This window comes from Balaenoptera physalus, assembly GCF_965194825.1.
Source record: "Balaenoptera physalus genome assembly, chromosome: 2".
Classification (NCBI taxonomy): domain Eukaryota; kingdom Metazoa; phylum Chordata; class Mammalia; order Artiodactyla; family Balaenopteridae; genus Balaenoptera; species Balaenoptera physalus.
In genome coordinates this window covers 138,344,640-138,370,212 of record NC_138883.1, presented here as the reverse complement: position 1 = coordinate 138,370,212, position 25,573 = coordinate 138,344,640, and the positions used below count along the sequence as shown (strand labels likewise).

Genomic DNA, 25,573 nt, shown 5'->3' with positions numbered 1-25,573 from the left:
GTATCATTTAAAGCTTGTGTTTCCTTATTTATTTTCATTTTGGATGATCTGTCCATTGGTGAAAGTGGGGTGTTAAAGTTCCCTACTATGATTGTGTTACTGGCGATTTCCCCTTTTATGGCTGTTAGCATTCGCCTTATGTATTGAGGTGCTCCTATGTTGGGTGCATAAATACTTACAATTGTTATATCTTCTTCTTGGATTGATCCCTTGATCATTATGTAGTGTCCTTCTTTGTCTCTTGTAATAGTCTTTGTTTTAAAGTCTATTTTGTCTGATATGAGAATTGCTACTCCAGCTTTCTTTTGATTTCCATTTACATGGAATATCTTTTTCCATCCTCTCCCTTTCAGGCTTCTGTGTCCCTATGTCTGAAGTGGGTCTCTTGTAGAGGGCATATATATGGGTCTTGTTTTTGTATCCATTCAGCCAATCTATGTCTTTTGGTTGGAGCATTTAATCCATTTACATTTAAGGGAATTATCGATTTGTACGTTCCTATTACCATTTTCTTAATTGTTTTGGGTTTATAATTGTAGGTCTTTTCCTTCTCTTGTGTCTCCTGCCTAGAGAGGTTCCTTTAGCATTTGTTGTAAAGCTGGTTTGGAGGTGCTGAATTCTCTTAGCTTTTGCTTGTCTGTAAAGGTTTTAATTTCTCCATCAAATTTGAATGAGATCCTTGCTGCGTAGAGTAATCTTGGTTGTTGGTTTTTCTCCTTCATCATTTTAAATATGTCCTGCCACTCCCTTCTGGCTTGCAGAGTTTCTGCTGAAAGATCAGCTGTTAACCTTATGGGGATTCCCTTATGCGTTATGTGTTGTTTTTCCCTTGCTGCTTTTAATATTTGTTCTTTGTATTTAATTTTTGATAGTTTGATTAATATGTGTCTTGGCATGTTTCTCCTTGGATTTATCCTGTACGGGACTCTCTGTGCTTCCTGGACTTGATTAACTATTTCCTTTCCCATATTAGGGAAGTTTTCAACTATAATCTCTTCAAACATTTTCTCAGTCCCTTTCTTTATCTCTTCTTCTTCTGGGACCCCTATAATTCAAATGTTGGTGCATTTAATGTTGTCCCAGAGGTCTCTGAGACTGTCCTCAATTCTTTTCATTCTTTTTTCTTTTTTCTCCTCTGCAGTAGTTATTTCCACTATTTTATCTTCCAGGTCAGTTATCTGTTCTTCTGCCTCAGTTATTCTGCTATTGATCCCTTCTAGAGAATTTTTAATTGCATTTATTGTGTTGTTCATCACTGTTTGTTTGCTCTTTAGTTCTTCTAGGTCCTTGTTAAACGTTTCTTGTATTTTCTCCATTCTATTTCCAAGATTTTGGATCATCTTTACTATCATTATTCTGAATTCTTTTTCAGGTAGACCGCTTATTTCCTCTTCGTTTGTTAGGTCTGATGAGTTTTTGCCTTGCTCCTTCATCTGCTGTGTGTTTCTCTGTCTTCTCATTTTGCTTAACTTACTGTGTTTGGGGTCTCCTTTTCGCAGGCTGCAGGTTTGTAGTTCCTGTTGTTTTTGGTGTCTGTCCCCAGTGGCTAAGATTGGTTCAGTGGGTTGTGTACGTTTCCTGGTGGAGGGGACTAGTGCCTGTGTTCTGGTGGATGAGGCTGGATCTTGTCTTTCTGGTGGGCAGTTCCACGTCTGGTGGTGTGTTTTGGGGTGTCTGTGTCCTTATTATGATTTTAGGCAGACTCTGTGCTTATGGATGGGGTTGTGTTCCTGTCTTGCTAGTTGTTTGGCATGGGGTGTCCAGCACTGTAGCTTGCTGGTCGTTGAGTGAAGCTGGGTCTTGGCGTTGAGATGGAGATCTCTGGGAGATTTTTGCCGTTTGATATTATGTGGAGCTGGAAGGTCTCTTGTGGACCAGTGTCCTGAACTTGGCTCTCCCACGCAGTGGCACAGCCCTGACGCCTGGCTGGAGAACCAAGAGCCTGTCCACAACATGGCTTTCATGTCGCCCTAGTCTCGAAGTTCCCGCCCTTGCTCCTCAGCCCAGGACCCCATGGGAGCAGAAAAGACCTTTAAATGGTCCCAATACAAATCTTACGATCCCATTCTATTTCTGCAAACAAACCAACAGGGTGGCGAGGTATCTCCAACTTAAGTACATTTTTCTACTGGTCTATCTTTCTTCAAGGAGACTCTGAGCAAGAAAGTCAGTCATACTTTTTCACTATTTATCCCCCTCTCCTTTTTTTTTTTTTACTACTGCTTCAGGAAAGGGGTAGAGCAAAATTTCCCAGATGCTGTGATGCTCGAAAAGTATCTCACGTTCTATGTAGTAGAAGAAATACACACATGTTTATGTATACAGTAGTCCCCCCTCATCTGAGGTTTTAATTTCCATGATTTCAGTTACCTGTACTCAACCGTAGTCAGAAAATATTAAACGGAAAATTCCAGAAGTAAACAATTCATATGTTTTTAGTTGTGCACCGTTCTGAGTAGCCTGATGTAATCTCGCATCATCCCGCTCTGCCCCACCTGGGACGTGAGTCGTTCCTTTGTCTGGCGTATCCTGCCCATTAGTCACTTAGTAGCTGTTCTGGTTATCAGATTGACTATCTCAGTACACACTGTGGTGTTCAACTAACGCTTATTTTATTTAATAATGGTCCCAAAGCACAAGAGTAGTGATGCTGGCACTTTGGATCTACCACAGATGTAAAGTGCATCTTTTAAGTGGAAGATGAAAGTTCTACACTTAATAGGGAAGGGGGGAAAAATCGTCTGCTGAGGTTGCTAAGATCTATGGTAAGGATGAATTTTCTGTGAAATTGTGAAGAAGGAAAAAGAAAATAGTGCTATTTTTACCATAGCACCTCAAACTGCAAAAATTATGGGCACCGTGCGTGCTTAGTTAAGATGGAAAAGACATTACAGATTTAAGGTATTCTGAGAGAGAGATCACATTCACATAACTTTTATTACAGTATAGTTATAACTGTTCCATTTTATCATTGTTGTTGTTAATCCCTTACTGTGCCTAATTCATAAATTAAACTTTTTCACAGGTATGTATGTGTATGAAAAAACATAGTCTATATAGGATTTGGCACTATCCAAGGTTTCAGGCGTCTACAGGGGTCTGGGAACACAGGCCCCACGGATAAGGGGGGACTACTGTATATCTCACATGAATGAAAGTTCCAAGTCAAATTTAGACATTCAAATAAACACTTCCTACAGTGTCCGCTTTGGGGAGCTATACACTTAATCTAATTATTCCTGTTATAAGTAGTTCAAACTGTTCCAGAAATCATCTTCTGCAGCTATCTTCAATAGAAATCCAGGAACCAAACACAAAAAATCTATTTCATTCTTATACTTCGGTTCGACCCCAAATTCCAACCGCATAATGACTAGGCTTTCAAAACTCTTAAATATATATATCAATTCTGATGACTTAGGACAGAATGCCAACTGCTGCACAGATAAGGAAGATCAAGATAATAAATATTTGGCTTACTGTGACTTCTGAGTAAGACTTAAACTCAAGATATTTTAATTGTGCTCCTAAGAGTATTTCCTGTTCTGAACTTTATAGAAAGTATCTTCATCATCAACTACCTTTCTACTGAAGACTACACACGTGGCAATGACTTAAGACCACGTCACAATTCTTTGGTTCCACAAGGAGGGATGGGGCTTTGGGGGTTCTCAGAATGGAAGCAAAATGGCTATATCACTGTATGAAAGAGACAAGGAGGGAATGTAGATTTATACTGGCTGAATGGAAATATTTAAACAGAGGTACTACTCTTTTTAATTCCTACATGGTTCACACATTACCAAATACTTCCATTCTTCATGCTTTTTTTGGTAAATGTTACTTTTCAGTTTCCTAAACTGAAATTGGGGCGTTTCTGGCAATTCTTAGATCTTGGAAGGGCCAAGTACATTGTGAAAGCAATAAAGAACTATAAAGCTGGAGAGCACATCAAAGGTTCCCTGAACCTATCTCTACTTTCTAATGAATATTTATACCACGTGTGTTACAACAAGGTTATCACCAAGGAAACATCACTACATTTCAGACAAGCACTTCTCAGGAAGAATTCATCTCTCTGTGAACTTCTAGAGCCCCTTAAAGGCACCTATGGCACGTCTCACATACTGCAGCCACAGATTGTGATTATGCCTGTATGTGCTTTCTTTATTTAACTAAACTGGGAACAAAGACAATATCTAACCTCTTTTCACTTCCCTACATATTCAATGCAATACCTTGAGAGGGAAAGGCATTCATCTAAAGTTTACTAAATGAATGAATGAAGGAAATCAAAGCCACAGACTACATCACAAAGTTGAGCAGCCTAATAGGCCCAAAATATCAGAAATCAGTACCTCTGAAACCTTCTCTGGATAAACAATTCCATACACAGCGTGCACCTTTTCTCTTATGGTGGCCAACCAGCAAGGCATCTTCTTAAAATACACAATCAAAATCTCAGAAATCTGTAACTGTCCCAATTATGTGCGTCACTGAGAAGGACCTAAGCCTTTCTCCACAGATCAAATGATGTTTTTCTTTTAGTTTTTCTACTATGGAAGCTTCTTCTCTTAAGAGGAGAAAACAAGCAGCCATAAAGTCACGTTTATGTCAGTAGGATGAACATAGAACTTGGGGTCAGAAGCAGTACACTAGTTTTCCTGAGAGGTCGCCTACTGGGGGCCCTTCCAAGTCCACTGGCAGAAATAACGGTTACACCCAAGCCTGAGTTTCTGACACGGAATGCACATATCTTCACCCCCACAAAAGACAATCCTCCTTTAAAATGAAACTTGGGAAGCCACTTGAGGTAAACAGTGTAAAAATAATACACCATTCCTTAGAAACGTCCCTCCTCCCAGGGGCTATATAGGAACTTAGAGAGAAGAATTTACCATTTATCTAGCTGAAATATATCTATTCATAAGCCACCCTGAGTTTGTCTATATATTTTAACACTTACCAGACTGTATCTTATTGGTTTAGTAATTGTCTCTTCCCACTGGAATATGAATTTGAATGTGGAGACAGGCCTATTTTCATTTCAGCATTTCTAAGGTCTAGCACAGAGTTCAAGAACATTTGTTGAATGAAGTACTGAATAAATCAGTGCACCCTCACAGTAAACACAAACTGACATGGTAATTTAAATAAGTAACACTATGGCCTGATACAGTTGGTAACTTCTTCCAAGATCATTTTAACCATCACTTATTTAAAATCATTCATCCATCGAGTCTTAAGAGTGGGTCTGATAATTCTGAGTTAGTTTAAAATGAGATAGAGTTACACCCTACTGCTTAGAAAACGTCTAGTACATGCTGGACACTATACTAACTCTAGTTAGTACAAATAACTCTTGAAGTTGGCATCATTATCCCAAATTTATAGATGAGGAAACTGAGCCTCTAAACAAATGGATCAAAGTGGCAGATCAAGGGCCATAACTGGGATTAAAACCGTGGTTTACTGGGCTCCATAATCTTTCCACTGTGCTTGGCTACTAACCTTGGCTGTCAATATAATGAGATAAGAATGAACAAAAGTGAGATGAGGAGTGTAACAAATGGGCCAAAAGAGTGATAAGAATCACATTTGGGTCTTCTGTCCCAACAGGAGGAAAAAAGAAAAGGCACACACGCCTCCTCCAAAATGCACATATGACCTATGATTAAGCAGTTCTTTGAGAGAAAGAAGTGGATTGTTAATCAAAGTTAAGACTGCAGAGCAAAACACCCTGGAAAATGTTCAAAGAAAAAGTGATCAGTAAGAACTGGCCATTAAAGAAAGTGTGATTTTAAAAAGTCCTGCGCGGTTGCCCTTTTACTCCAATACAGTAAGATATACACCCCAACATTCATGAACTTATTCCTATCATTTTAGAATCACACACTGGTTAAAAATTAAGAACCTGAAGAAACATTAGAGATTACCTAACCATTATACAAGTGGGAAAATGGAGATCAGAGAAATTAAATAATTTCCTCAAGGTCACTGAAAAATGTATAGCTATATACAATGGTATACTACTACTCAGCCATGAAAAAGAACGGATTTTTGCCATTTGCAATAATATGGATGAACTTGGAAGGTATTACGCTAAGTGAAGCAAGTCCAACAGAGAAAGACAAATACTGTACGATATCGCTTGTATGTGGAATCTAAGAAAGTAAAACAAACTAGTGAATATAACAAAACAGAAAGAGACTCACAGATAAAAAGAACAAACTAGTGGTCACCATGGGGGAGAAAGAAGGAGGGAAGGGCAAGATAGGGTCTGGGGATTAAGAGGGACAAACTACTATGTATAAAATAAATAAGTTACAAGGATATATTATACAACAGAGGGAATATAGCCAATATTTTTTAGTAACTATATATGGAACATAACCTTGAAAAATTGTGAATCACTGCTAAACAGCTGAAACATATAATACTGTACATCATCTATACCTCAGTTTTTTTAAAAAAGGAAAAAATGTATAGTTAGATCATTAAATTATACTCTTACAGATATTTTTACATTAAGGTTGTAGTTTTTCCACTTACAGCTTTATGATCTGGGCTTCTTTAAGGCACTTATTTTTTGCAACTATCTTCTCTAGAAGAACACTTGGAGAATTTCTTGTTGACCCCATTTCAGAAGAGACATCCAGAGTGTCTCCAAAGATTCTGTATGAAACAGCTGAGGAGTATGTTTCCCCGTGACTGAAGCTAGCTCTAGATTTGGACCCAAAAAGGAAAATTGGCAGCGGGGGGTGGGCGCGGTGCTAGTTCTCTTACATGCCAAATATACGCAGAGGAGACTTACTGGCGACATGAAGAGGTCACTCTGCTTTTTCCTAGATGACATGTATACCACAAAACTATATATATGTAAATATGATAGCAGAGACATTTTTAAAAAGACCTTTTTTAAAATTGAAAACTGTTAAATAAGAGGGTAGGATGTGTGAGTCATTTTGAATATCAGTGCTACGACCGGTCCAGTTAGTTACCAGATAGCCTGAGAGCTGCCATATTTTCCTATGGCAGGTGTGCATGAAGGGTGTGAAGAGCCACACAAAACGAAAACTTTTTTGAAGAGATTCCTGGACTAGGGATGGAAATGCAAGCTCGCCCCCTTGAGACAAGAGGAAGGAAACACAGAAAATAATCAAACTACAGGGAGAACTCAAGATTTTAACCAGAAATAGTCCAACACTGCCCTTACCACAACCTTGAAGAAACAAATATTAATACTGTTGTAAAAATAACTAAGAATAGAAATTCAGTTAATTTAATGTTTGGCTGTGTCGTTTTTTTTTTTAATAAATTTATTTATTTATTTGTTTATTTTTGGCGGCGTTGGGTCCTCGTTGCTGCATGCGGGCTTTCTCTAGGTGCGGCGAGCGGGGACTACTCTTCATTGGGGTGCGCAGGCTTCTCATTGCAGTGGCTTCTCTTGTTGCGGAGCACGGGCTCTAGGTACTCGGGATTCAGTAGCTGTGGCTCGCGGGCTCTAGAGCACAGGCTCAGTAGTTGTGGCGCACAGGCTTAGTTGCTCCGCGGCACGTGGGATCTTCCCGGACCAGGGCTCGAACCCGTGTCCCCTGCATTGGCAGGTGGATTCTTAACCACTGTGCCACCAGGGAAGCCCTGTGTAGGTATTTTTTTAAAAAGGGAGCATGGTTCTGATTGGGGAGTGTGTGTTAAATGAAGAGTAGACTTTCCCAGTAACCTAATACTCAACATATGGGATTTTATAGTTGTGCTTGAACATATTTGTTCTTGAGTGTTTGGCTGCCAGGACCATGGGCATCCTGACAAGATATATCTGGCTTGCTGAATTAACTCTTCCATATGGCTAATGAGCTTTTGCAATGATCATTTGGAAAAGGAATTATTACAGAAATACCTTAAGGAACAGATACCCCAGGGAAGCAAGCTCCTTCCTAATGAACTTGGCCACATGTTGAAAAGATTCATAGAGGACATGGAGTATGCTGGTTTGCAGCACTGGGGCAGGGAAGTAGGAGTCAGAATTCCTTCCTGGCCACCATGGAGCATTTTCTCAAGGTGAATGGTCCCAGAAGGCTTTCTGTTCTGGACTCAAGTATTGAATGTCACGTCTACACCCAGTCATATCATTCTTTAGGAAATAAATGGCAGGTTTGGAAAATCTTAGTAATTTGTGCATCAAATGCAAACTCTCTGGACAAATACCATCTTGCTGGTACTTAGCTACAGCTAAACAAATTATAATAAGAACATGAGACTTATTTTAAAGTGAATCAGCTTAGATCCTAAAACAGCCAAAGGAATTTCTCCAACTATCACCGAAAGCACGAGAGTATAATGCAATGGTTTTAGAATCTTAGGGTGTGTAGGCATCATTCAAGGGTACTTGTTTAAAATGCAAAAACCCATCCAAGTGAACTGAATTCCCCAGAAGTATACCCTCAGGATGACTTTTCTGGAAACCACAGTATAGCAGAAACATCACGGACACAGAAATGAGGTTCTAGTCTAGTGTACAGAATTAACTAGTTGTAAAATGAGGCAAGTTGCTTAACTTTCCAGAAACCATTTTTTTCCTCCTATAAAGCAAAGGTATTAGACTTCAGATAATCTTTAAGCTTCACTCAAATTCTAAAGGTCTCAGAAGTAAAACAAGCACCATGTTTCCCAACTTAAATTAACATTTGATGCTATTCCTGACGCTTTTTTAACAACGTTCAAGAAGCAGAACCTGAGGCGTGATTGTTTTAGGAACCACCATATGCCACTGGTTACACAAATGAGTAAAAAGGATACTGGAATCTAAAGTTATAAAACTAATTAATAATAATAATGCTAAGTGCTACTTATTGCATGTCAGGCTCTAAGTACTTGATATATATTAACTCACTGAGGGGAAAAAAAGAGGACTACAGGAGGTAATCTGAGAACCTTGAAACCAGGAATGTATATAAGAAGGGATAATGTTGAATATTAAATTGTAACTAGTATTAAGGCTTTGGCAATACTTAATAACAACCATGACTATAAAATGCTGATAAAATGACTAATGCGAATGGACCATACTGTGTATAAAACCTGGCCTTTGGAATTGTGAACAATTTTCGATTCAGTGAAGAAGTATCTGTTAGGACCACGCATCATGTATCAAGACACCTGTAGCATTTAACACATACATGTGTTTTCTCTGAGGATATAAGCAAGCACTATTCTTGATACTGCCTAATTCCTTTATGAACCTATGCTCTAGGTTTTCAAGACAGTAGCAAAGCATAAGATACACAGTTTTTTCCCGTTTTACATTTGGAAAAGGATGATTCAGTGAAACAATGAGTCAATGAAGCAATGACTGGCTTATTCCCAAGGCCAACAAAGAGACTGGGCATGTGTCTGAAAGATCAAATTAAATAATGCTAAACAAATGCCACTCCACCCTCGACTACAATCACTAGCTCAAGTAACCCTTTTCAGACTTCAAACCCAGACTACAGAAGGTTAAGGCTAGAAGACGAATAGAGTAAGGAAGCTGAGCCCTGGAGAGACTAAGTCAAAAAGCAAATTCAGGAGAAACACAGAATCGGAACTCTCCGCCTTCCTACGTGCAGTTTAATAACCAGAGCTTTCACGGCAAGCTGAAACAATTTAGAAAAGAAAAAAATTCTACTTGCTTTCTCTTTCTTTTCATCCACTGAAGCACAAGTATTCTCTAGGCCAGGAGCCCACAAACTACCACCACTAGGCCACCGCTTGTTTTTGTACAGCCCGTAAAAAAAAAACCTAAGAGTAGATTTTACATTTTTTAATGATTGAATATTTCAAAATATTAAATTACTTCATGATATGAAATTCAAATTTCTATAAAGTTTTATTGGAACACAGTCACACTCTTGTTTACATGCAGCCTGTGGCTGCTTTCACACTATAACATCAAAGTTGATTAGTTGTTACAGAAACTGTATGTCCTACATACCCTAAAATATTTACTCTCTGTCCTTTACCAAAATCGTTTGGGAACTTCTCAATGAATATAGCATGTGAAAAGTTAAATGGGAAAAAAGAGAAAATGGGGCATTGGAAAGATCAAATTGTGTGTCCATGCTTTCTCCTTTCAATCCATAGCAAGTAAGGCAAGGCTGGCAGAGCAACAGGGAGGGGAGGTCAGTGGTCAGATTTCATGTCACTTTAAGAATGCCGTGAACACAAAATGCTCCACTGTGCAGACCTGAAAATCTTCATGAACTAAAAATTCCATTCACGTATGCTTTCTCTAACTACACTAAGTGAAGGCAGACACAAAGCACAGATAACCCCTAGCAACAGACAACCCCTAGCAACAGACAAATTACATGGTTCTCACATATTGATGCTCCTTACAATATACCCCGCAGTCACAGAGCCTGGGGTTAAGAGTCAGGGAGGAAAGCACCCCACTGGGCAAGTCCTAGGTTAGAACCAAACTCCAAGCTCCCATTCTAGCAGGCTCTGACCTTGAGGTAGCCATGTGACTCTCTGAGGGTGTAATTCTTTTATCTGTAAAATGAGGCTTGATGACCAACCAGAGGAATATTACCTCTCTCAACTCCTAAAACTGGAGGAAAAATGAGAAGAGGAAAGAGACGAGAGGAGGAACTTTCTTTTAAAAAAACAGTGTTTTGTTTTCTTTTTTATAATAGTCAAGATACAGTCAGGACAGAGATATCCTCATGGGAAAGCAAAAGGTCTATGGCCAAGCATCAGGCTGCACTCAAGGACACTAATTAGCAAGACTTCAGATGGAAGACTAAGAAGCAGAGGCATTTGAATTCAAGGATGTGAGTTTGTTCCTTTCCTTTTTTAGGGGCTCCTGGAAACAAAGACACATGTACCCATGCAGGGTGTGTTCTCTTTTCTTTCCCCAGGGGCAAAAGCAACATTTGTCTGTATAATGCCTGCTGTACTAGCAGCCACCCAGGCATGAGTCATGAATGCTATCTGTAATAAGGGGTGGGTGAAAACAGTCAGCACCTCCCGACCACTGTACTCCAATAAAATGAAGCTTGTTTATCACAGTCTATACACTTGAAACAGTTTGGGAGGATATAGTTCTGTTTCTGTACTGGGATAACTTTATGAAAAAATACTTAGCCCTCTGAACAGCAAACACAGTGCACCCTCAAGTCTAGACAAGGAAGGCTCATTTTCCAACGGGCAATATGATTTAGGCCAGTAACTCGATTTTTCAGCTTCCAAAAGGTGTTCTTTTTTTTAAAACAAGTGTGGAATCTAAAGCTTAGAACCCTGTTTCTCTCAACAAGTTTAAGTTCTCTTGTTTTACAAGTTAATAGCTTTAAACAAGAAGAACAATAACCTCAAGACCCTGAAGAAAACCATTTTTGAAAACTTAGTATTAAATATGAAATTACCATATGGGTCAGCACACCCATTACTAAGTATATGAAAACATATGTCCACACAAACTTACACACAAATGTTCACAGCAGTTATTACTCACAATAGCGAAAAAGTAGAAACAATCCAAATGCATGTGTGGTATATCCATACAACAGGATATTACTTGGCAATAAAAAGAAATGAAATACTGATCAATGTTACAACATGGCTGAACCTTGAAACGTTACACTAAGTGAAAGAAACCAGTCATCAAAGGCCACATATTCTATAACTGCATTTATATGAAGTTCCGGAATGGGCAAACCCATAGAGACAGAAAGGAGATTAGTGACTGTTAGCTGAGGGGGGTGGGAGTGAACTGCTAATGAACATGGGGTTTCTTTTCAGCATGATGACAACGTTACAAAATCAGATGGTGGTGACAGTTTTAAGACTTTGTAAATATATTAAAAACTACTAAACTGAGCACTTTACTTGAATGAGTGAATTTTATGGTTATGTGAACTATGTCTCAAAACAGCTATTATGAAAACCTAGTGAACTTTTTTTTCCATCATTAAAAATGACATACTTCATATTTTAGTCAGTATTGAGCTTTAAGTTAAAATCTCATTTTTGCTATCAGTTTCTATATAAAGAAAGAAGAGTCAGGTTTAAGAAGGGTTAATAGATCCCTTTTTCCGGTAATTCCCATTTTGTGACATGTTAAACCTCATGACAAATTGCAAAGTCTTGTGCTCACAGGAAAAGCGTTTTGCATTATAATCTCCAAGGGATCACTGCAGGAGGGTCCATTCTAAAACTATGCTATGCAAAAGCTTCACTGCAACATGTCCACATTTGTATATGAGGGAACAAGGGAGAAAGGGAAAAAAATCCTACTGTGAATCAAAAAAATCCCCCAAACAAGGCCATAAATCAGACACAGCAGAGCAGGCTAAACACACTTTGTGCTCATACAGACTTACCGCCTGGGTCTTCGGGCCTTGTTTCACCTCCGGCGTAGAAGCTATGTTTCCTACAGCCACCTCTTCAGAAACTGAACTCTCCTTGGTATTACTCAGAAAATCCACTTCATCTTCAGCTTTCGTGTCTGGCATTTCTGAAGAGAACAAGGTGGTTACAAAGTGCATTTGAAAAATTGATTCCTGGGCCTTACTATTTACACAACATGCTCCAGGTTTCATGTGTTTTGTTTGCCTTTCCCTTTGTGTTAAATAGAAAGTATTATTTTGGAGCGGGTGTCATTTCTGACCTTGTGCTGAGCTAGTCCCTCATCACCTGGTTGTATGGTTTTCTCCAGCTTCTGTGTGGGTTTGTAGCTAAGACCCAGTTCAATGTCCACTGAGCTTCCATTTTCACTACTGACTTTTTCAATGACAATTTGATGAGTGTGGTGCTGACTTGCACATGGAAAAGAAAACTGACAAACTTTAAGGGAACAGATTAATAGCTAAAGCTAGTAGCCCATCCTGACCATTATCAAAGAGGCAAGAGATGTATTTGTACAGGACAAAAAGGAAAGAGCTGCTGAGAATGAGATAAAGCCTTTGGGAAGAGTCTTCCTTTAAAAACATACTACATACACTCACCTACCCATCACAGCAATTGATAAGACTGAACTATTCTTAATAAATTAGTTTTTGTTTTAACTTTTATTTCTTCCCAAACCAAAACATAATTACACACTATCAACAGCAATTCCTTTTCTGAAGAAAAAGTTTTTTCATGTTTTCTTTAGAATTATGCTCAACAGACCAAACAGTAGTGGTTTTGTTACACGACTACCATATGGTCAAGCTAATACAGCAAGGAAGTGATAAAATGATGCCTGAGGCAACTTTAGGCTTCGACACTTCATTAAAGGGGACTGATGGTTGAACAGTCAAAATTCACCTTGATAATCCAAATACAAATGGAACTATCATCTAGATTTCATTTGGAAAATTTTCTGTGGTTGTTATTAATCGAGTCACACTACTACTCTGGCAGAGAAAAATGTTCCCTACACCAGAGGGCACAGAAGCTTCTTTCACCAAAGAATAAATTATATTATATTGTATTATGTATTTTATAATTATATAAATAAAATATATTAAGATTTTATTCTAATAGCACATTGTGAGAGTGTATACCTTTATACACTGTGACATATATAAAGGTCTACTTTAGATTTAGAAAGTGACATTCCCATAAATGAACAGTTGTAAGTCTCCTTTCTTTGCCCTAATTTTTTAATTACCTAATCTTACTAGTAATTAAAAAAATGGGCAAACACGTTTCCTTGCCCAAAGAACCAAAATCTTTCTTACATTTCATAAAATGTGATTAAAGTTAAAAAAAAAAAAAAAAAAAACTGACTAAGCAACCCCCTTAGAAGTATTCCTTGATCAAAACATTTCTGAGTAAGATAGGGTTGTTTTTTGTTTTTTGGTTTTTTTGGAGGGGGGCTGTTGATGATTTTTATTTTATTTATTTGGGGATGTGATTTCTGACACATCCTTACTATCCTACATCCATCAACTGAAAATATGTATCTTGGCAAGTAGCAACCAGTCACAGCGGTAAACAGAGATGAGTGAGACCTGTGGGGTGTTGGCAGCCCCCTCGGGACTGGCCTGGCTCAGTTATGCAAAACTAACTTCCCAAAGCACTGCGGCCAATGCTCCTGATGGGTAAAGGGCCAAATCTCCGCACTCTAACTGGAAGTTTTGTGTTTTCCTCATCTCAATTTCTATTTGGCTTTGTCAACATCAGTATATAAAAGCAAAAGCCAATGCCATGTGGCTCCTTCCAAATCAGCAGTTAAACCGATGTCTCCTCACTTATAAAACAGTATGGTTAAATTCATAAATGGCATGTAAACTTCCTAGGAAATACCCTTTGGTCTGAGATCACACTCAGGTGCTTTTTCTCTAGGGCAATGTGACCAGGGACTTTCTCCAATCCTGGCTATTTTCTGAAAAAAGCACCAATTTCTTCATCACTGGTTACTTCTCTCTGTCCTTTGAGGCCATGAGCCTGGAGCACATATGACTCCTCTGGATAGCAGAATAAGTAACTCACCCCCCGCCCACACACACACACACACCAAAATCCTAAGCCCAGAGACACTGCTGAAACTTGATTTTCGTCTCATTTTCCTTCCTAAAGCCTTAAAATCTTAAACATAATTTCTTAGCACCTTTACTATCTTTGTGTGCTATTAAAAATCAAAGTCTGAAAAAAAAAATCAAAGTCAGCTTGGTTTCTACCTTTTCTCATAAGGTACTATAGACACAAACCTTACATAGTTTGTACTTGCTTGGGTTAAATTCTGACTACTGAGCCAGAAAGAGAAATAATTCCAGCCCATGTGGCTAAGGACGCAGCACCCAGATGAAAACAACATAGCCAGGCATCAGCTTACAGCCACTCCCGTTCTTCTGAAATGTCAACCTGCCAGGGCCCCCAAAATAGACTTGCTGTTGTGCCTTCTTTTAAAAATTAGAGACCTTCTCATTGAAATTCTGAGATTGTTAGGGATAGAAATTTGTTGGTTGCTAACAATCCAAGACACTTTAATAAAACAAAAAGTGTGAAATCACCAAAAATACTACCTCAGGTTTCTTAAATCCCTCAACTGGAAAAATAGATTATAAATGGTTAAACACCCTCTATCAGGGAAAATGACCACTGTGTTTAAATTGCTCTTTTTCTAAAGCCACTTCTCTCCTTATTCTATTTGTTCATTTCTATTCATGCCCCACCCCCAAATTCTTAACACCTACTACAGTAAAGGGGTTTTCAAAAATTAGAAAGAACGGCAAGAACAATCAAACAATAAAAACAAAACAGGCTTCTTACCTACGAGAGCCTGGGGGCAAGCATGGAGATAGGTCCTCTGTCTATACCTGGTAACAGGTGGTGGTCGCAAAGTGTGAATCAAACTGACCTCGAACGACTTCAGGAGTCAAAACCGAGTCCGACTCCAGTTTGAACTTCAGCCTCAACCCCCAATAAGGAGTTTTATTCAGATCGTTTCTTTCCACAGAACACCAGTGGTTTCTCTTTGCTCTCTCTGGACATGGTTAGCCACAGACGGAACGGGCTGGTGCTGTGTGAGCAATCTGCTTGCTGCAGCTGCTTCACCAAGATAAGGAGACACAACGTCTGCCCTGTGACAGCAGCTCAGCAGACTAGGCTCTGGCGGAAATCCTGTATCCTATCCCCTGCACTTCGCAGGGTCCTCAATTCCCAGACTGCTGCCCAAGAGCAACAGGCAATGGAACTGGAGGTCTGCTCCTCAGGCAGGAAAAGGAGGGAGTTCCCTTCCCACAGCCTCCACCAATGACCTAATACCACCATTTGGGATGCTGGGCCATCAGCTTACAACGATACTTAGAGCTGTTTGTGAAACCACTCTGACCAAATTTGCTCAGGACACAGACTAGGATGATAGGGAAAGAAAGGAGTTTCAGGTTTGTAAATAAAACACACTTTTTCAGCACTGTTTGTTATGGTTCTCGAGAAAAAGGACTAAGCCATGTGAACAAAAACATCTGCTAAATTCCTTTATCATTTTAGAGCACCTGGGATCTAGGCACTGTTTTCCAGGTTAAGAAAGTCGTGACTGCTCCAGTGCGACAGATAGAGCATTTATAGGCTTTAAGCAATCAAGCCAGAAGTCTGGAATGCAGGGAGCAAAAACTGTCCAACCCTGAGATGACGTGCCTCTCCGGATGGTGTTGACTGGTAACCTGGCAACCTACCCGATGAACGCCAGCCCTCTAAACAACAACATGACACCTATGTTTTTACCAGCACATCACAGAGACTCTTAAGGGAATTTGTTTCTCGAACTGTTGATTTTGTACTCTGCTTTGCTTACCTGTTGCCGGAGTTGGTCCCTGGAGAGGCAGAATAATCTTCTCTGGCTCCTCCCTTCCAGCAAAGCATCCTGCAAGGTTCCCAGAGGCTTCTCCACGACTACTGCCCATTGGCGGGGTCTCCGCAGGCTGGAAAGCACTCGCCTTCCCTGCAGAAGCACTCTCCAGCTGTTCAGGCCCTGGGCCCGACTCGGAAGGACAGGGCAGTGACACGTGACTGACTTCCCCCTCTGTCGTCAGTTCTCCCGAGGCCTTGACTCGTTCTATGACAGCATCCACTATGCGACTCGCAGCCTCCTCAATCAAGTCTGCTGTCTCAGGCAGAAGCACGGCTTTGGCAGCGACGGTGCAGGGCAGAGGGGCACCATCCCTTCCCCTGCCTGGGGCCTTGTCACCACGGCTTGAGAGCCCCGTCTCTGTGGGGTGCTCTTTGGCAGCAGGCTGCGGCGGGACGTGATGCGCTTCCTCATCCACCTGTGTCTCCTTGGAGTCGCCTGTGCTACGGCTGCCATCTGCTCCCCCCACCTTCCCCTTCTCCCAACCCAGGGACACAACCTCTGGGGGTGCAGCTCCCTGAGGGTCAGTCACACCTTTGTCCGGTAAAGGTCCTGGCAAACCCAGGATCATATTCTTCTCCTGGCTCGAAGAGACTTGCGGAATCTGGGTGTCTGGAGCGTTGTGTGGTATGTCCTTTCTCCTGGCCCCAGTGGTGCCTTGCAGAGCACTGACCACGGCACCACCCAATGCTGCATTTCCACTCACCTCACAAGCAGTGGTCTTCCCCTGGGACTGAGTGTTTTTCACCTCAACATCCAGAGCAGAAGATCGCTCACAAGTAAGAACCTCGAACCCACCTGGTAACAGATTTGGCAATGGACGCGAGCTGCTCTGCTCTGTACCTGAGGCCTCCTGGCTTGAGTCTGCAGCCAGACTTGCTCCTGGTGGCACCAGGCTCTGTGCAGCCCCACCTTCCACCAGCGGTGCGACTGGTGGGGCCACTTCCTTGTTATGTTTAGTTTCTGCGTGAAGACAGGCCAAGGGTGTGCCCAGTGAATTACCGTTCCGAGGAGCCCTGTCCTCATCACAGGCGGCTGGGCCAGGTTCTTCACAGAATCCCGGGGCCTCCTGTCCAGGAGGTGGTGTTCTCGGCTCTTCCTGCAACGTTCCTGAACGAAGAGTGCTGTCCTTAATGGAGGAACAGGTCACTGCTTTATCCTTGTCTTCTGGTCCCTGCGCTGCAGGGCTCTCTGGAACCACCTGATCTTTCCCTTCTTCAGTCAAAGCGGAATCAGAGGCCAAAGTGGCCTGACCCACATGGAGCAGGGAAGAGTCAGTGGCCCCCTCGACAATATTCAGGACTTCAGGGGCTGCTGAGAGGCAGGGACGCTCACACTCCCCACCAGGTCCTACGGGACTGGTATTCCCCATGCCAGGCTGAAGATCTAGAGCAGAGGAGGGTGGGCACAGGCCCACTGCACCGTCTTCTGGTGGCTGCTTCTCCAGATCATTCGAATCTCCATCTGGGCCATCTCTACAATCTGTATGTGGTTCAAGAGTTGCTGTTCCTTTTTCATTCTGGGAGGAGGGGACAAGAGAAAGTGCGTCATCTTTGGTTACTGATTCACTGCCGGGACTGCCTGTCAGAGAGGAAGTCCTGCCTGATGTCACTGCCTGGTCTGACACCCGTTCTTTCTCAGCTTTGGGGACAAGAGCATGTGGATGTGGAACTACCTCAAGCATATTTGCGAAAGATGTTTCTAGTTTCGAATCTTTTCCTTGGCTTTCTTTATCCAAAACTTGGAGAGGACAAAAATCCACATGTTCCTGGGTGTCTCTAACAGGGTCAGGGGTGACCGTGTTAGCCTGTGGGCCTTCCGAGCAGCTGGCAGTGGGTAGCGGTTGTGTGTTGAGCAGCCCTGTGGTGGTGCCTTCAGGCTGGGTAACTATGTCATCACAGTGTTCTACAGCCAACACACCACTAGAAGTCCCCGTGTTCTGTCGACATGCAGAGGCAGCACAAAGTTTATCATCTCCAGTTGTAGAACAGATGGGTGATTTGCTGTTTTGGCTTTGAACACGAGATGAATCCGTTTCTGATTTCTGGTTTGGCATAACATCTTTTTGCGGCCTGGGAAAGGTTAAATCAGGGGGTGACACCGCCACACACATGCTGGCCCAGGGAGTGTCAAGTTCGAGCCCTTCTGAAATCTCATCTTTTGCAGCAGCTACAATTAACTGAGAGTTCTGAGCCCCTGGAGCATCAGCACTCTCTTCACAACTTCCAGAAGTTTCCGTTTCTGCAGTGTTTTCATCAATGGCAGTTTCTTCATCACTAACGACAAGTAAAGACTCAGCAGGCTTGTCAGCAACCAGGGAGCCAGCGGCAGAGACACCGTTGGGAACGCTGGCTTTATCCACAGGCTCGTCGGTGGCTTTTACGTCAGAGGCTCCAGCTGTGCTGATATTAGAGTCCTCAAATCTTTCCTTCATACTCTCCCCCGCTGCAAGCACATTCCTCTGGATGGTGGCCTCTGGGTTCACGAGACTGTGTTCCGTTTCCCCTGCGGTGTCTGGGACGCTGGCACCTGCTGGTGAAGGGACCACCAGCTCACCTCCAGTGAAAGACTGGGCCATGCCGGGCTCCAGGGCTACGCCTCCCTGCAGGACGCGGCCTCTACTGCCTGGAGATTCCTGGCCTGTGGCCATTGCCGAAGATTTTGTTCCAGTTTCTTCACTTCTGACTCCACAGGATGGAAGGCCTTCTGTGTCCTTTCCTTTGCAATCAGGTGTGCTCTGACGGCAGCTGTCGGGATCAGACGCAGTCCCGGAGTCCACGATAGGTGCTGGCTCCTCCTTGTCTCCTTTTCTCTCCACGCCTGTATTTTTCTTCCTACAGGAAGAGTCTGTATTCTCTTCCTTAACCACACTTGACAAATCATAGGAACTTTCAATCTGCCCCACAGTGCTCCCATGGCAGCACTGAGAGCTCTCAGCACCTTCAGGAGAAGCAAGCTGCTGGCTGGCTGTGGGCGCTGATGCACAGGGAAGAAACTGACCATCTGTATCTTGGTCACTGGGCAGACTTGAAGGTTCTTGTGCTGTCACCACTGAGGGCATAAGACTGTCCATCTGTTTGAGGTTTGTTTTCTAGGAGGAAATGGAAGATACTTTTAAAACATTGTCCGGGGGAAAAGATGTCACCGACACCTATAAGCAAAAATTCTGTTGGAGAGAACTCAGTAGCATTCCAGCCTCTCTAAAGTCACAGGATAAGCCAACCTAAATAAATACAAATAAATTCTCTCTTGTTCCTGACATTAATTTCCTCTTACAGTTGCATATCCACTAGAACAATAAAAATGGCAAGAATACAGTATGACTATTTTCTATATTATGAACTTATTTTAGAAAATAGATAAAAACTGAGCCTCAAAAAAGCACAGTGGCTATCTTCAAATGAGCAGCTGAGAAAGATACTTTTTATAGGGGCTTTAGAGGGGCAGAGGCTGCTTCCATCCCACCTCATACATACAAGTAAAAACAAATCCTGGCCAGTCTGGTAAACTCTCTTCAATCACAAGGCACAGACATATGCTCCCATTCCCTAAATTCTCACTGAGGAGTTACACAGCATCCTTTAATCTCCAAAATATGCTCCATTCAATCTAGTTTAACAATTTTAGTTATGGCGTTATAATTTCAAAAAGAGTGGCATGGTCGATTCTTTTTACTTCTTGATAAAAGCAGTTCCTCTGTTCCTCTAATACTGAATATTAAATAAATAAGAATACATTGAACTAGTAATACCTAATTCTTGATTATTCTCAGATGATACTGTGCTTTGAGGATATTATAGGTCATCTCAAAAATAGTTTTTGCAACTTGAAAAACAGATGTAACCAACTATACAGGAATGGTTAAAACAATCATGGTTAATCAACCTGATGGAAAATGCTACACTGTTATATAAGTGTTAACTATGAAGACCACAGTGAAATAAGGAAAAGATATTTATAACATAATGTTTAAGAAAATAAATAAAACTTATAGTTAATCTAAGGTTATAATTATGGAAAAACTACAAGTACATGTAGATAAGGCTTAGGAAAGAATGGAGAAAAACAAACACAGCTGATCATTAGAGTGGGTTTACCTTTATATCAAAATTTCAGGAATCCTTAAAATGATACAATTTTTTTTCAACACATAAAAACTATTTTTCTCTCTTTTTTTTTTTTTTTTGGCTGCACTGCGCCGCTTGCGAGATCTCAGTTCCCTGACCAGGGATTGAACCCGGGCCACGGCAATGAAAGCCCAGAATCCTAAACACTAGGCCTCCAGGGAAGTCCCAAAACTATTTTTCTAACGCCTGGTTTGCTCTTCACTCATTATCTGATCTACTACAAAAATCTCACGCAAATCCACCGTGCACTGTCATCTCATTCACCTACCCATTCAGTTTCTGTGTTGAGCACTTACAGTACTCCATCATCAGCCGATTCCTGTCTACTCACTGGGTCTGATGTAAAAGTTCACACATGTAAGTGTAAAACGAGTTACGCTCACTAAAGTCCTTCTAATAATAGAGTACATGAAAAATGAATTTTCACTGAAAGCGTCTGTGCTATGCTCCTTAGGGTATTCAGAATGGCTTGCCTCCCTTCCCGCTGAGAGTGTAACTGACTCCAAAAAAATTATGAAAGCAGGTCATTAAATTTAATAAAGGGTGAACATTACAGAACAGAGATTTGCAGAAAAAAGTTATATTGTTTGAAAAATTTTAGATGCTCCTAACACAAGCATCTTCTCACAGTTTTAATTTCTCATGGTTTCCTGTAAAATATTCCCACACCTTGCAGGTAGCTTTGGCATCTGCAAACTGCTGTTTTCAAATGGACTATCATTCACCCAGTAAGAAGAGCCCTAAAGGAAAACCTGACCTTCCAGCAGTCTCTTCAGAGGAAAATAAAATGACACCTATTCTGGAATAAATATGACTCGGAGAGGCAGAGGCAGGTACATCTACAACCTGCTATGAAGTGTCCTGGCCTGCTGTTCTCTGAAACAAGCAAGGCCTGCTCCCAAAGAAGGCTCTGGCATTGAGCTGACCCCAGATGACCTTAAATGAAATTACTGCCAAGCTTTTTCCAAATCAAATCAACTCTGAAATAAAATGGGTGGAAAAATTATCTAAACTTAGCCTTTCAGATGTTGCGGCCAAGAGAGATGTACCCATGTGACGTTTATATTACCCATAATAAATGCTACCAGGGAGTATGTAATGTCTTTATGTCTGGCAACAACTTCATCTTGAAGGCTTGAGTGGATTATAAAATCTTTATTGTTTTAGTGATCTTTTTACCACACAACTACCAATTTAAATACAGTATCACAGTCATCACTCACTGAAATAGCTGTGAAAAGGCTCCATTTCTGTGTAAATTTGGTTCTTATTCTTCAGCAACAATCTCAGAAACTGTTTAGCTCATTTCGTTTTATAAAGTTAAACCAACAAATTTATAGAGTTAAATAAATGTCCTTTTACGCCAGGAAAATTTAGTTCTAGTTGTTGCATATTTCTGTATCTGCAATGTGTACGTGTGTCTTTCGTTATTTTAAAAGCCTGGCAAAAAACAATGAAAAATTCTCGCAGTCTCCTATTGCTACTACCCCAAGGCTGAGCTCTGTCTCTATAAGTGTTAACATCTAATATAGCTAAAACTGCTTTACAGGTTTCACAGTCTTTGAGGGAAGCACTGTTATGTTCTAATTATAGCCAGGCTAATTGGGGGAAGGGGCGAGGGCACAAAAGCCTGAAAATGGAAATTTTCTGTCTTACCATTAGCTGCTGTTGGATGTTCATAAGCTTAAAAATATGTCCAGTGCAACTGTCTCCAGGAAGTGGGGGTTCCTGGTGTGGTTCAGACTCAGAGGTTAACGTATAGACGTCCAGCTCTCGGTGATGCCTCACAGAACAGTCTCCGTAAGGGACCTCATAGGATAAACTGCTCCAGGAGTCTGGTTCTCCAGCATCCTCCCTGGAAGCAAGCAAACTCTGGTTAATATATATGTATATTTTATGCATAATATACATGAATATATTATAATAATATATTAATATATTATATATTATATATATATATATATATGGCTACATATACATATATATGTATTCTGCCTCCCAGGCATAGGTTTAACCCTCTAAGTCTTATGTAAAATTTCAAACCTCATTGCTCTTTGAGGCCCTGCAGCAGAAATTTGGTTTGCACAGTTCCCCAGTAATTCAGGCATATAACTAACTGTTTCATTCTCTTCATAAGAGGTCATAAATGGGCTAAATGAAAACTGCAGGATTCCTCCCTAAGGATGTTCTTTTGATCAAGATAAAGAGAAGACTGGGATCCTAAAACAGTTAATATTATGCTCACAACCAAATAACGAGGAAATGTAAGGAGGATGGTTTTGCCCTGGTTTTCAAAAAAAGCAAGGCTTATTAAGCATTTCTCTTAAAACGGGTTATACCATATGCTAAATGCAATTGATCATATTGGGAAGGGAAGAACTAATCAATCCAATCCGTGCAAGGGCACTCCAATTTTTGTTAAAAATAGGTGGAGGAAGCACTCTCAAAATTCTCGAAGTCAACTATATAGAGGAAAACTATCAATATTATAATGCCTTATCATACTATACTTGTCAATTTAATTATCAAATCCTATTTTGAATGAAGCACTCGGTTCCAAGAACTTTAAGCTATAACTTTAAATTTAAAAGACAAACAACTTTGCTCAACTCACATCATTATAGATACACCTCATATTCAAATAAAGCCGACAAATGCCCAGGTATGTAAAAAAGCATTTCTGGGATAGGCCTCAAAACATGAAATCTCTTTACGTGGTTCTAATGAACCAGTACGCTGATAAGGTATCCCAGAGATTCTGGAAGAAGGCGGAAGGTAGTGTTTGAGATCATTATCATGTTTTAAAATAAAAAATAAAACTAAAGAATTAAGAACTAATAGACATGCCATCCACTGACAAATATGAGAGGGAAACATTACTTCAACTCTCTCTCCAGTGTTCTGTCTACTAAATCATACCTGTCAGTTCTTAACAATTCACCAGAGAATAATTGGAATTTGAAGGCTAAAAATATGCTATAGTGAAAAACCTATAACAAACTGGAGAGTCATGCACTGGCTAAAGGTAACAATTAAGGCTGCTCGAAAAGAAAACTATTATAATTTCCATACTCAAGAGTGACTCCCAAACAGTTGCTTAAAATGAACTTAGCATATGCTATGCTAAATGTTTCATGCATTTACCAAGCTGCTCTACACTGAGCAAAGTGACCTCAAATAGAAAAGTACCTAAAAGATAGTCACTTTAAAGCTCAACTGAATGACTCAAGAAGTCAATCAGCTCCACCAAATGAGGGGGAGGCAACGACTCTGTAAATTCAACTTTGGAGCTTGGGTTGACATTGTCACTAACTCTGCTTAACTGTCTGACAGGCATTACTGGCATATCTGCTTACTCAGATTACCACTTATAGCCATGCTCCAATATAAAAAAAAAAGGTCTTTGAAAACAAAACTTGATTTATACACCGCCATTGAGTGTGAACCAAATACAACAAGCTAGGAGGGAACTGTTTGCCAAGGCAGGGGCAATTTAATAGTGATACAGTCCATTCCCAGCAAGATGGAGTTTTCTACCAACCTTGCCACTATTAATTCTCAAACTGCTTCTTTTCTAATATCTAAACCCTGGGAAATTCCCTTCTGTAACCACAACCTATTTATCTCCTACCTCTCCCATGCTCTCACCTTCCAGAAGAACGTGCTTTCGTTGCCACAAGTGCTAACCCTTCAATCTCCCAATTCATCGTACCTGTGGATTTTTGTTGCTTCCTAGCCCACCTAGAAACCAAAGACTAGTTAATGCAATTATTCTCCCAATGGCTTCCATGAATATCTGCTGCTATTGACACTCTTCAAACCCATCGTGCCTGTAGGTCTGGGTAAACCCCACCATTCAGCAAGTGTTTGTGCCAGTATTCTTGGTGCTGGTGATACAAACCAAAATCCTTGTCCTGTTGGAGCTTATATACTTAGCAAGGGAGACAAGAGCAATCAAGATAAATAAAACACCTAGAATTCTGAAAGACAGCAAGTGTGGTGGAGAAAATAAACCAGAGATATGGGCTGCAATTTGAAATGTGGTGGGTCAGGGAAGGGGCCTCACCGAGGTGACATTTAAGCCAATGCATTGTCTGCTCTGTATTCAGCGCTGTATAAAACCTTGGCTGCATCCACTGATAAAACTTGGAAAAGTTCTACAACTAATAATGTTTACTGCAACATTAGGTGTAATAGTACTAAAGACTGGAAACACCCTAACCGAGTCAGTAACTAGAGGGATGTTTGGTAAATTAAAGAACAGATCTACAGACTATTATGGATCCATTAAATATAACTGAAAAAAACAGTTCAATAACACTGAAATCTATATTCAGTGAAATAAGCAAAATAAAAAGAGCAAAAAAATATAAGTATAGACAGTAAACTGCACAATAAAAATAGTGTCAGGGTGGTTGGGTTATAGGTTTTCTTCTTCTCTAGGATTTTAATTAATGTCTTAAATAATTTTTTAAAGTTCCTATTCAGCCAGGCCTCCCTGCTGCTCTGTAATGCTTTTTACTCATGTGTGTTAATCCATCCTCACGGGGGTTACCAAAATGTTCTATAATTTCCTCAAAGGACTAACATTAACCTTGTCTACTTCATTCTCAGGTGACCTTTTCTCCCATGTTAGTGAAAAGCTTGAGGCCATCTAACATGAACTAAACCCATCTTCAATCCACCAAAAAATGCCTGTGCCCGTCTCCTCTAACTTCAGGGCACCTCTCCATACAGTGGGTTTGCTCTGTTCCACACCCCCGTCCTTAGGTAACTGGCTCGGTAATTGCCCCCTGGATGCCTGTAGTTTTCCACCTGCTTCTGGACTAGCTCCCTCCCCATCCACCTGCAAGTACCATGAAAACCTCACCAGTAGACAGAGCAGAGGCAGGAAAAAGGATTACTGCACAGGTGCCGGCAGCAGCAGCAGAAACCTTTATTCAGCCCTGCAGACCAGCGGTTCTCTCTGAGGAATCCAGCCCCCAGGGGACATCTGACAATGTCTGGAGACATTTTTCGTTGTCACAACCTGGGGGTGGGGAGGGGCCCTACAATGCACAGGACAGCTCCCTACAAGAAAGAATCATCAGGCCCAAACTGCCAGTAGCGCTGGTGTTGAGAAATCCTG

At 40.9% G+C, this 25,573-nt stretch overlaps 1 protein-coding gene across 13 annotated transcripts in view; it reads right to left on the bottom strand.

Annotated features, from left to right (window-relative positions):
- Positions 1-25,573, bottom strand: part of AKAP13 (A-kinase anchoring protein 13) — a 342,407-nt gene that overhangs the window by 142,357 nt on the left and 174,477 nt on the right. For all 13 annotated transcript variants that reach the window (XM_082449034.1, XM_082449035.1, XM_082449027.1 and 10 more), the window contains exons 6-8: positions 22,102-22,300; positions 16,265-19,409; positions 12,363-12,496 (exon numbers count right to left, since the gene is read on the bottom strand). In XM_082449034.1, the coding sequence (XP_082305160.1) occupies positions 12,363-12,496; positions 16,265-19,409; positions 22,102-22,300 (3,478 nt within the window). The remainder of the gene's footprint in view (positions 1-12,362; positions 12,497-16,264; positions 19,410-22,101; positions 22,301-25,573) is intronic.